General features: G+C 47.7%; 1 protein-coding gene across 1 annotated transcript; it reads right to left on the bottom strand.

Moving 5' to 3' along the window:
• Positions 1 to 923: 923 nt before the first annotated feature.
• On the bottom strand, positions 924 to 8367 carry LOC123426996. The gene is made up of 5 exons (XM_045110920.1): positions 8025 to 8367; positions 6421 to 6488; positions 3101 to 3150; positions 1399 to 1535; positions 924 to 1310 (listed from the first exon to the last, which is right to left on the bottom strand). The coding sequence occupies exons 1-5, from the start codon at positions 8036 to 8038 to the stop codon at positions 1091 to 1093; spliced, it is 489 nt and encodes a 162-aa protein (XP_044966855.1). The 5' UTR covers positions 8039 to 8367; the 3' UTR covers positions 924 to 1090.
• Positions 8368 to 10705: the final 2338 nt, after the last annotated feature.

Raw genomic sequence — 10705 nt, 5'->3', positions numbered from 1 at the left:
GTCAAAGTCTTCACCCAAAGACATTCATTTTAGGGGTCGATATTCTTTGAATAACTCAAACTCTTCAGTGACTTATAGAGTCTGTGTATACTCACAAACATATCAATCTCTTAACCTATAAGTCTTCAATTCACCAAAATCACTAAAGGGCACTAGATGAACTTACAGACACATATTTAACAACAATGCTACATCAACGGACACTTAAGGAATTTTACAAGGTGAGTTCAAGCTGTCAATTTGTCATTGGACTAAGGGGAGCGAGGGGCCCCACCTACCTGAAAATGAAAGGGGGGCAATGTTTAGTTGGATAGGAAGGAGCATTTTTGCATATTTAATATGTCACACGACGCGGTAAATATCGGATCCTAATTTTCCTACCTATGAAAAAAGGTTTTCCTGCCACAGTGTTTGTTTGATCGGGTTTGTTAGGATTGTTATAACATATATATTCTACAAAATTCTTGTATTTTTCATTACCCTTTTTCAAATCCATTACCTCTCGTGTTTTTTCCTATTCCTACATTTCATCATAAAAGTGCTTGGCCGTGGTGGACTAGCACTCTGACAGGGGTATGAAAAATGCCGCTACCATTTGCCTCTTCATCAAGAAGTCCTTGCCTTGCTTGCCTAGCATGCACATAAGCACACTTCGCTGGGTATTACTCCTAAATATAAGTCTTTTTTGAGGTTCCACTAAAAGACTAAATACGGATGTATATAGACATATTTTAGAGTGTAGATTCATTCATTCTGCTCCGTATGTAGTCCAACCCCACCCCAAACAGATATCTCTGATGGGTGTTCACATAGCACACAAATCTCAAAAAAGTCGAAGACAAATTCGTCCAACCCCACCCCAAAAAACACACAAGGAAACAAGCAGATGGTGAAACGGAACCGCATGGGTAGCAGCTGCACAATGAGCTAAATCCGGTGATTTTGCAAACAATCTGGAAGTTCAGACATAGGAAACTCGCACTAGTAGCAAAATTTTACAACTTCCAAGTTCACACATACCAAGGGCCACCTTCAAACCAAGATAAGAAAAACAACTTCGTTCATTTCTTTAGATAGTCAGTTCACAGTATCAGATATCCATCGACTGAGGGGTCGACAAAGCATTGTTCTTCTTCTTCTTTTTCCTTTTCTTGTCCTTCCTAGATTTCTTTCCGCTATTCACAGACTCGCCGTCTTTCACTGAAGAAGGCGGTTGTGTTGATACCAGATGCTGATGAATTGCAGCCAATGGGTCTAGCTGGAACTGAGCATTGTTCAGTACAGCATTCAGTTGAGCAGACTCTCGTTGCCTGAAAAATAAAGAAGGTACTGAAACTGCGATGGAAAAAACAGAACAAAGAGAAAGATTGGAGGGCAGAGATTTCATGTGTGGATTACACTAAAGCCTGCTTCGATTTGCGGTTAAGCTTTACTTCTGTCTGCTGCTGGGAGCTGGTTGTTTGTGGAAGGAACTCAGAAAGTGCTGACAGATCATATGCTTTCAGTTTCTTCTGGCGGCTCCTCTGTTTCTTTTTCTACAGACAAGAGACTCAAATGAACCATCTAGCACAACAACTGCATAAGAATATCTTTGTATCTGATCAGTTGCAGCATATAGGGTGTCCATCGCCCAGCAGTAACAAAAATAAGACAGTGCCGGTAGACAGCTAGAGACAAGCTGCTTTGGACAAGCAAAAGGCCTCTTTCCAATAACCACAAATGCATTTGATGAGAACTGAATGCAAACTTCTGTGTTGGGTATATTGAAAATAATAAAAACAAGACAATCAAATAAACAACCAGTAGCATGAGGCTAATTTGGAAAGGCAAAATAGATCCTTTTAACACCTACAAACACATTTGCTCGATAGACAGGCAATTTGCAACCTGTAACTAGCTAAATGCATCAAATGTGCCACAATATTCACGACGCTAAGGACACAATGGCATCAGATTCTTTTTTTACCAATTACGAAATTTCAGAGGCAGATTAGTAGTCGATACTCAAACCATTTTTAAGGTAATGGCCCGTGCATTTATTTTTTGTTGCAGAACACCATCAGCAGAAAGTGTGGAAAAAGGACCCCTTCATATTTGCGACTAAGGAGTAATCCTTATCCATCTAGCCTTGATTACCCAATTTGTTACAACTGAGTACCTAGACAAGCTAGATCGATGTAGATAACTTTTCTTTGCTTTGCGAATAGCCCTGCTTGGCATAACGTGTGGCTTCACTATGTTTATAGCTTGCCTCGTGGCTTGGCTTTTCATGGCTGCCACACATGATAGTGTTTGTCTTGCTGACACACTCTCCATGTAGCTATTAGTGGCTTACGCTAAAACAGCATGAAATTAAGCAACCTTACTGGCCTCTTCCTCGATGATCAAGTGACTAAAATGGAGAAAACTAGTCTAATTAACAATCCACAAGTGAATGGCCTTCAATACCAAATGCGCTCAATTGTCATTCCACACACTGGCTGGCACGTGTAACTCTCAGTAATCGGTATTAGCTTGTCAAAGAGGGCATGCAAGACGTCTCTTGGGATGAAATTGTGGGTACACATGGTAGTGAATCCAATTACCCTGGTTCGGGGACTTCCACACCTAATTTAAAAGGACAGGGTGATAGCTCAGACAAGTTACCTTTGATCATGCCGAAACACGGCATTCACAGAACTATTTTGTTTGCCAAACATGCATGCATGCTAGTTATACTTGGGTAGTGAGCCTATTGTCGTTAATTACCAATTTCCACATATAATGAGCGAAAGTACATAGGTGGAGCCTATTTCCCCCCTGCAAGAGTTTTCTGTCTAGAGTTTAATCAACTTCTAGATTTAATTTAATTTGCGAGCCTGACATGATATCCACCTGATACCCCGATTTATGATTCAACACTCTTAATTAACTTGGGTTTCACGAGCGCTCCCTGTTTCATATTCTTATGAGCCAGACACGGATGAGAGGTTTGTTTTATTTTTGTTTTAAGTGAAACATCAAAGGAACAAACAAATTCATAATATTGCACATTTATGCAAAAGCCGACCAAAAGGAACGATATACCTAATGGATGGCAGAATTAGAAGCATCTTTGTACCTTACTGATAGCCTTTTTGGCCTGTAGGGAGGTAACCGCATCTTTCACTTCTGGAATGGCAGGCAAAGAGTCCAATGAGTTACAAGCAAAGGAAGCCATATTATGATGTAATATTAGTCAAGGTGGATGCATAGAACAAGCAAAATGCAATACATGCATGAAAGAAAATTAATCATCAATCATAAATTCATAATGAATACTGTGTACAGTACAAAATCTCTAATCTCCTTACCATTTTATTATACAGTTCGAAAAATGAACACACAAGAAAACACAACAATATGTACAAAAGAACATATTATACTATAGTAACTTGCATTTTGGACCAGTTTTTATTACAGTAGTTGTAATTTGCACCATGTATGTCCAAATGTAGCACTATACACAACCAGTTGGGTCACATAACCAGTCTGAAAAACACATATACAGACTTATTTAGCATATGTAACCGTCAAGAGATCACGGTGGCTCAGTTCAGAGCTGGAGAAGATTCAGCGCAGATTCCTCTGGGCCAGACGCGAGGCCGCCCACGGAGGGCACTGTCACGTGAACTGGCACCGGGTTTGCCGGCCGATCGAGTATGGTGGACTGGGAGTCCGCGACCTCGAGCGCACGGGGCTCGCTCTCAGGCTCAGATGGATATGGCTCTCGCGGACGGACACTAGCCGTGCTTGGCATGGTCTGTACCTGCAGTTCACCCCGAGGAGCGCGGCCTCTTCCACGCCTCTACTACCATGCTGCTCGGGGATGGAACGACAGCACTTTTCTGGGAGGACCGTTGGCTTCGCGGTCAATCCATCCGCGAGCACGCGCCCTCGCTGTACATGTGCATCCCCAAAAATCGCAGGAAATCGCGGACGGTGGCGGAGGGCATTGACGGCAATGCATGGGCGCGGGATATCCGCGGCACCCTTGGCCTACAGGAGATTGGGCAGTACCTCCAACTATGGTTGCTTGTGTCCCACACCACCCTTTCCACAGAGCCAGACAAGCTAACCTGGAAGTGGACGGCCAACGGCAACTACACAGCAAGGTCATGTTACCGGGCCACCTTCCACGGATCCACCACTTGCCGCTCGTGGAAGCTGATTTGGAAGGGTTGGGCGCCGCCGAAGGTCAAGTTCTTTCATTGGCTCGCCAATCAGGACCGTTGCTGGACCGCAGAGCACCTCGCCCGCCATGGCCTCACACACCACCCTCGGTGCCTCCTCTGCGGTCAAGAGCCGGAAACGATACGGCACCTGCTGCTTACATGCCCATTCGCGAGGCAGACCTAACATGAGTTCTTGTCCTGGCTGCGCCTACCGACTCCGGTGCCAGACCAGGACGCCACGCTCTAGGACTGGTGGCTGCGGGCTAGAGATGCCACGCCACACCCACTCCACACCCACTCCACAAAGCGCTGGCTTCGGTAGCACTCCTGGTGCCTTGGATGATCTGGAAGCATAGAAATGCGTGTGTATTTGACCATGTAACCCCATCGCTAGTTGAGCTCGCTAACAAGATCAAGGACGAGTCCAGAAGTTGGGCTAAGGCCGGGGCCAAAGGGATTAGGATCACCCTGCTTCCTTCCTGGGACGTCCATTGATCAATATGCAACACCGATGTACTAGCCTCTTAGGAGGATGTATACCCCCCCCCCCCCTTTTCAATGCAATGAAACGCAAAAGCTTTTTGCGTTTTCTCGAAAAAAAAGTTCAGAGCTGGAGTTGACAATGACTTCTTCAGGAGACAACTCCATCACTATCTTTTGTGTCAATGGGGAGACCTTAAAAGCATGGTGGGGGCTGGACAACCTCTGATATCTTGGATCAGATCGTATGGACCCTTGGGAAGAAAAAAAGTGTTCTCAACCAAATCCATCTATGAATATTTAGAGAGAAATATTGCGGGCTGTGACTATAGATGGATCTGGAAATAAAAAATTCCTCTTAAAATTCAGATCTTATGGCAACTCTTCCAGGATGCTATCCTAACTAGAGATGTGATGAAAAGAAAGAAATGGGCTGGCAATCCTAGATGCTCGTTCTGTAATGAACGAGAGACATCGCAACACCTTTGTTTTACTTGCCCTGTGGCCAGGGTTGTTTGGAGAACGGTCGGATGTGTATTTGGTACTAGCCTGGGTCCGAATAATATCTGGCAATATTTCTCGTGATGTTATATGTTTCTTCCTGATGGTGCCAAATTTTACACATTTTGCCTGGCTGCAGTATGCTGAGCAATTTGGAATTGCCGTAACCGCACTACTTTTGAAGATAAGAAGCTGAGATCCCCTTTTGATGTGGTCTACTCTACATGTGGCTATCTTAACTATTGGGCAGGTCTGTTAACTGGAGCTGATCGGGAGGCGATGGAACGTGGGGCAAAGATGCTGAAGAGCAATGCTTCAAGCATGATGCGGATCTGCGCGGCCCCCAAGAGCATCAACTGAAGATTAAAGGGAGATAAATCTACACCGAAGATATGGACGTTCAGACAGCTGCTCCTCATTTAGTTCTTTTGCGCTCTGCTCCTGCGTGGGCATATGTTGGCGACTCGGATGTGAGTCCGCTTTGCACTTTCCTCGTTTGCCTGTACCTGTCGTCGGTCGGATTGTTTCTCCTTGACGTTGGTGGTTAGGTTAGTTGGTTCTATATGGTGTTTTTGGGTTTTCGCCCTGCGGTAGGCTGCTCGATGACGAGTGCCTATGGTGGGTTTCCCGGAAATGCTTTGAGCCCGCTCCCCTTTCCTGTTTCCTTGGTTAGTCAGAACTTTCTATTTCCGTTATGATGAGTAATGGAAAAGGGGCTCGACCGGTTAAAAAAAAAAGGTGGGTCACATAATGTTGCATTTTGCACCAGGTTTTCACAGTTCACGAAAAATGGCCTGGCTCCCTGACTTGGGCTCATTTGTCAGGTACCATGTCAACATGCCATGGATTCTCTACACCCACAAGTGGCCCTGTACATTTGACCGTTTTTCCTCTTGACTAAAGAGGTTCCGAATTGTTATCTGTTTCATACTTCCATGTCAATGAATCAAGTTCATTAGAATCATTGTAACGCAAACCATAAACTACCTCCTAAGAGGCATGTAACCTTTACCATCCCTTTTCAATGAAAATAAACGAATGGTCTTCGTGTTTTCTCGAAAAATAAATCAGGTTCAGTTTTCCGTGAACCATCATAACCTTGAGTAGTTTTAAACTGCATGGCTCAACACACAACCATGTATAATATAGAATAAGTACATGTTCACAAGAACAATACAACAAAACCCTATGAAGCAGGAACACATGGAAGAAAAAGTGTGGCCCTCAACAGGAAGGTTACACTTACTTGTATAGAAGCTGAGCTTCTTGTCTAGCTTTTTCTTAGAGTTGAGCTCCTGCTTCTTAGACCCACTCCTGCAAACATTTAAATTTTCAATGATAAGGAGCCTTCAGGAGGACACAACAATCAAATCCACAAAACAATCACAAGAATTTAAGACAAAATTATTCCACTCCAAGAAAGGGTTCAGCTGAATAACAGTGGATGAGCGCATCAGAGCAAATGCTACTGGATCAGCAACCGTAGCTCCCAAATCCTGCTACTAATCTTCATCTTTCTAGTCACCAGTTATCACCAAATACACTTTTAATCTTTATTATCGCTGCACTACCTGTAATAGATGGTTCTTTGGCACCAAAATGCATTAAGCAATAGAAACCCAGAAATCATGATGCAAGGGGCTGGCGGGGAGATGGCTCTCGGTGGTCGCAGAGGTGTGTGGCCTGTGGCGGCAGCAAGCATGGAAAGCCAGACTAGGGCAAAGTTGGCAGCAAGCATGGAAAGCCAGACTAGGGCAAAGTTGGCAGCAAGCATGAAGGGAACGAGGCATGTCGGCAAGCATGCTGACAACCATTTAGTTTCGATATGGCAAAGAGAAAAAACAGAACATACATTGCAGGACTGCTCAGTCAATGCATCCGTTGTTGTGCCGGTGCCACCAACTGGCGGTCGTGGAATTGGGCATGGCACAGCAGTGCTTTATCGGAAATTGTGCACGGTGGTGTGGGTGGTGGCTAGTGTTCGTGACTCAGCGGCAGCGTGGCTGGTGCTGCCGGTTCTGTTTTTTTTTTCAGGGAGCTAGTTCTATGAGTTTGTTTGGTCGGCGAATTGGTGGCCCTCCGCGATGCGGGCCTGTAGGTTGCAGCGGCAGGATGGCAGCGTATTGGCATGGTAACTCCGTGAGCTAGTGAGCTTAGCCAACCTGGGCCTTATTCCAGCTATTGCTAGGGCTAGTCAGCAACTTTGGCACCTCCTTAAAAAGCAAATACTGTTGAATTCGGTCAACCGACTGAAGAACTGAAAACCACAAACTTAAAAAATATATTTCGAATTTGAACCCTTTGAACTTTGCTTCGGGCTTGGCTAGTGCAGAGAGGATGACACAGCCTGGACGAGATGTACAACAGAACTTCACAGGAGCATATGAAGATCTCTAGTTATCTAAGACCAGTCTGGTTTCACACCAACGAACATCTCCTTTCAAGCCTATATTCGTTTATTTTTGCAACCATGCTACTCACTAATGGTAAAATAAGTAAAATTTCTAGAAGGACAATCTAGTATATTATTTTAATCTCACTCACGTCACTTATTCAACATGCATAATCTGATCCATGGTAAGGTTCAGACATCAAATCAAGAGCGTGCTAGATATGACAGAAAAAGAGGCACTGCCATGATGTGCCATCTACTCTTATCATTAAGATTGCTTCGGCCACTATAAATCTTAATATTTCTTCATCGGGATAACCGGCACAAAATGATGCCCCTGCTTTACACTCCTTCAGTACGACAATGACTACGAGAGAACTATCCGATTCGATGGCAAAATGCACCGATGTTATCCTTTTTTCTTTGAATGATATACAGCAAATGTAGAAGAGACGCACCTTTCTGGGGCCATGGTGGAGTGGAGTTAGGGAAGCCGAGATGGGAGACAGGTCGGGACGCGCTGGTGCCCACAGCGAGGGGCCGGGGAAATACGGGCGCGAGGGAGAGCGCGCGACGGTGTCAGCGGCTGGGGCTTTGCAGGCGCGGCGGCGGCGTTCGAGGAGGAGGTGCGGCGGGGTTGGAGGAAGATCCGGGCGGCGGCGTCGAGAGAAGCAGGCCGAGCGGTGGCGTTGGAAGAATCGATCGCGCCGGGCACTGGAGACGATGCGGGTTGTAGGAGGGGTCCGAGAGCAGGGAGGCGCACGGGCGGCGGTGCTCGGGGAGGATGTGGCACGGGGGCAACTCGTGCTCGAGGCTTGTGGCTGTGGGATGTGTGACACTGTGACCTGGTCCGGGGCCGGGGTGGTGGGCTCTTTTGGGTATGGGCGCGCCAGCCCAAACTTTGGGCCGCCGTCACAAAAAAAAAAAGCAGTAGAATGGGGCGTCTCAACCGCACCATGAGCATCTTCAGCCCTGAGGTTTTTTTTATGGCTGGTTTTAAAAAAATTGTCTAGTTGCATTCCTACGTCCTCGTTTTTCGCCTTTTGGTTAAAATTGTCGCCCGCGGTCCCAGGCCGAACCCAACACGCTGGGAGGCGACTAGGGACGCCGGATGAAGCGAAAAGTTACGTGGGGCCGCACTGTCAACGACACTGGTCGATTTTTCCCGTCGTTTTTGCCTTTTCCCTCCCCATCATCCACATCCCCCCATTGTTCCCGCCATTCTCTCCATTTTCTCTACCCCGTCATACCGTCCAAGAAGTACGCCGCCCCTCGCCAAGTCACCGAACCCGTCGTACCAAAGGCAAAGAAGCCGAGGGCGCCGATGCCAAGGACTGCGGGCTTGACAAACACGCAGTGGAAGGCCGACGTTGACCGGCGAGCGGTGGTGACCATCGATCGGCGGATCAGGCTAATCATGAAGAGATCCAAGGATGCGGCGATGGAGCAGGAGGCGTCATCTCGCTCGCCCATGGCGACCGAGCGGACGATCTTTCTGCATCAATAGGTGGGCCCTTTTTCACAAGGCGCGTGAGGTAGCCAACAGAGCGTCGCGTCGCGTCGCCAGTCAACTTCCCGTCGCCCAACTTCCGTCGACGGTGTGGAGCTACACGCCCTCCTCGTCGGAATATGTTGACGGTGACTCTCTCGGCGGCTTCAACCCCAACACCACCTTCCCGTACACGTCTTCCGCATTCACCGACGACCACAACACCTAGTGCGGATACTCGCCGACGTACTCAGGTTTGTCTGCGATGGGTCTGCATCGTCGACCCCTGCCTTTTGCGCCGGGTTCGTCGCCACAGTTAAGCAACCTCGACGCCGAGATGGAGGAGATCATCAACAACGGCTCAACAGTCGTCGTTTCGTGCCCCGGGTTCGGTACGCCAGAGGAAACGCTGGACATCAGCGACGACATGGACGAGGAGGAGGTGATGGAGGAGGAAGAGTCGCCGGAGCCAGAACCGGCGAGGAGCAAGGGAAGAAAGAAGAAGAAACTGGAAGCCAACGGGAAGCCGACTGAGCCCCGCGTTAAGTGAACGATGAAGGAAGACGAGTGCCTCGCCGAAGCATGGAAGACTGTCAGCATGGACCCGATCACCGGCGTGAACTAGAACACTGATACGTACTGGAGAAGGATCAAGACGACGTTTGACGAGTGCAAGTTGGTCGACCCCGAGTTCGTCGGCATACACATGGAGCGCGACGACAAGGCCATGCCCAACCATTGGGCGAGCATCCAACTAGGGCGCAACAAATGGCATGAGATCCGGGAAGAGGTCATGCCTTTCCCGGAGAGCGGCGCAACGTCGAACGGCAGGTACATCCATGGCTCGTCGGTTCGTGATCTTTTGCTTTTTTTGCCAACACATGTTCCTCGTTTGTGGAGATGGTCTGAATGTTCGAGATGTTCCGTCGGGACAGCGACACCGACGTCGACTTCAAGTTCCTTCACGTGTTCACCAGGACCGAGTCGTGTAAGAAATGGGTGGAGGTCCAGATCGCTCTTGCCAAGGCCAAGGACGGCATGTACAACCCTGACACGTCTGTCTTGGGGGCGGCAGAAGGGCGGCATGATGGCAACAAAAAGGCAAAGAAGGCGAGGGACTCAGCGCCCGCTTCCGAACAGCTACAGGCATCGATCGAACAATGCATCGCCGATGCCAAGAGTCACTCTGCCATGAGGGAGGACAAGTACGAGGCGAGGTTTTCAGCATTGATGACGAAGTAGGACGCCAAGCTCGACCTTCTCACGACCAATGTGGTCGCAAAGAAGTGCAACACCAACCTGGCGTTCCTGATGGGAGGAGGTGACACGGCGACCATGGACCCGTAGGTGAAGGTGTGGTACTTGGCAGAGAGGAATCTCATCTTGAACCTCATGCCCGGACCGGCAGCGACTGCGTCAACACCGAATGCGACCACATCACCAACACCGATGGCAGCCACACCAACGCCGAGCACTACGACCCGGATAACCCACAAGTATAGGGGGTCGTTTGTAGCCCTTTTCAATAAAATGAGAGAGTTGCACCCAACAAGGAGCAAAAGGTAGAACAAATATTCCCTCAAGTTCTATCAACCACCGATACAACTCTACGCACACTTAATGTTTGCTTTACCTGAAACAAGAATAAGA

The sequence above is a fragment of the Hordeum vulgare genome, chromosome 2H (assembly GCF_904849725.1).
Source record: "Hordeum vulgare subsp. vulgare chromosome 2H, MorexV3_pseudomolecules_assembly, whole genome shotgun sequence".
Classification (NCBI taxonomy): Eukaryota; Viridiplantae; Streptophyta; class Magnoliopsida; order Poales; family Poaceae; genus Hordeum; species Hordeum vulgare.
The sequence above is the reverse complement of the archived record's forward strand: the minus strand, read 5'-3'. Positions and strand labels throughout refer to the sequence as shown.

Bases quoted from the DNA above. Each gene is read 5' to 3' on its own strand.
- LOC123426996 (XM_045110920.1), bottom strand. The intron at 3,151-6,420 runs GTAAGTGTAACC...CTGCCATTCCAG, and splicing joins GAAGCTCAGCTTCTATACAA to AAGTGAAAGATGCGGTTACC. The intron at 1,536-3,100 runs GTACAAAGATGC...TCTTGTCTGTAG, and splicing joins CCAAAAAGGCTATCAGTAAG to AAAAAGAAACAGAGGAGCCG.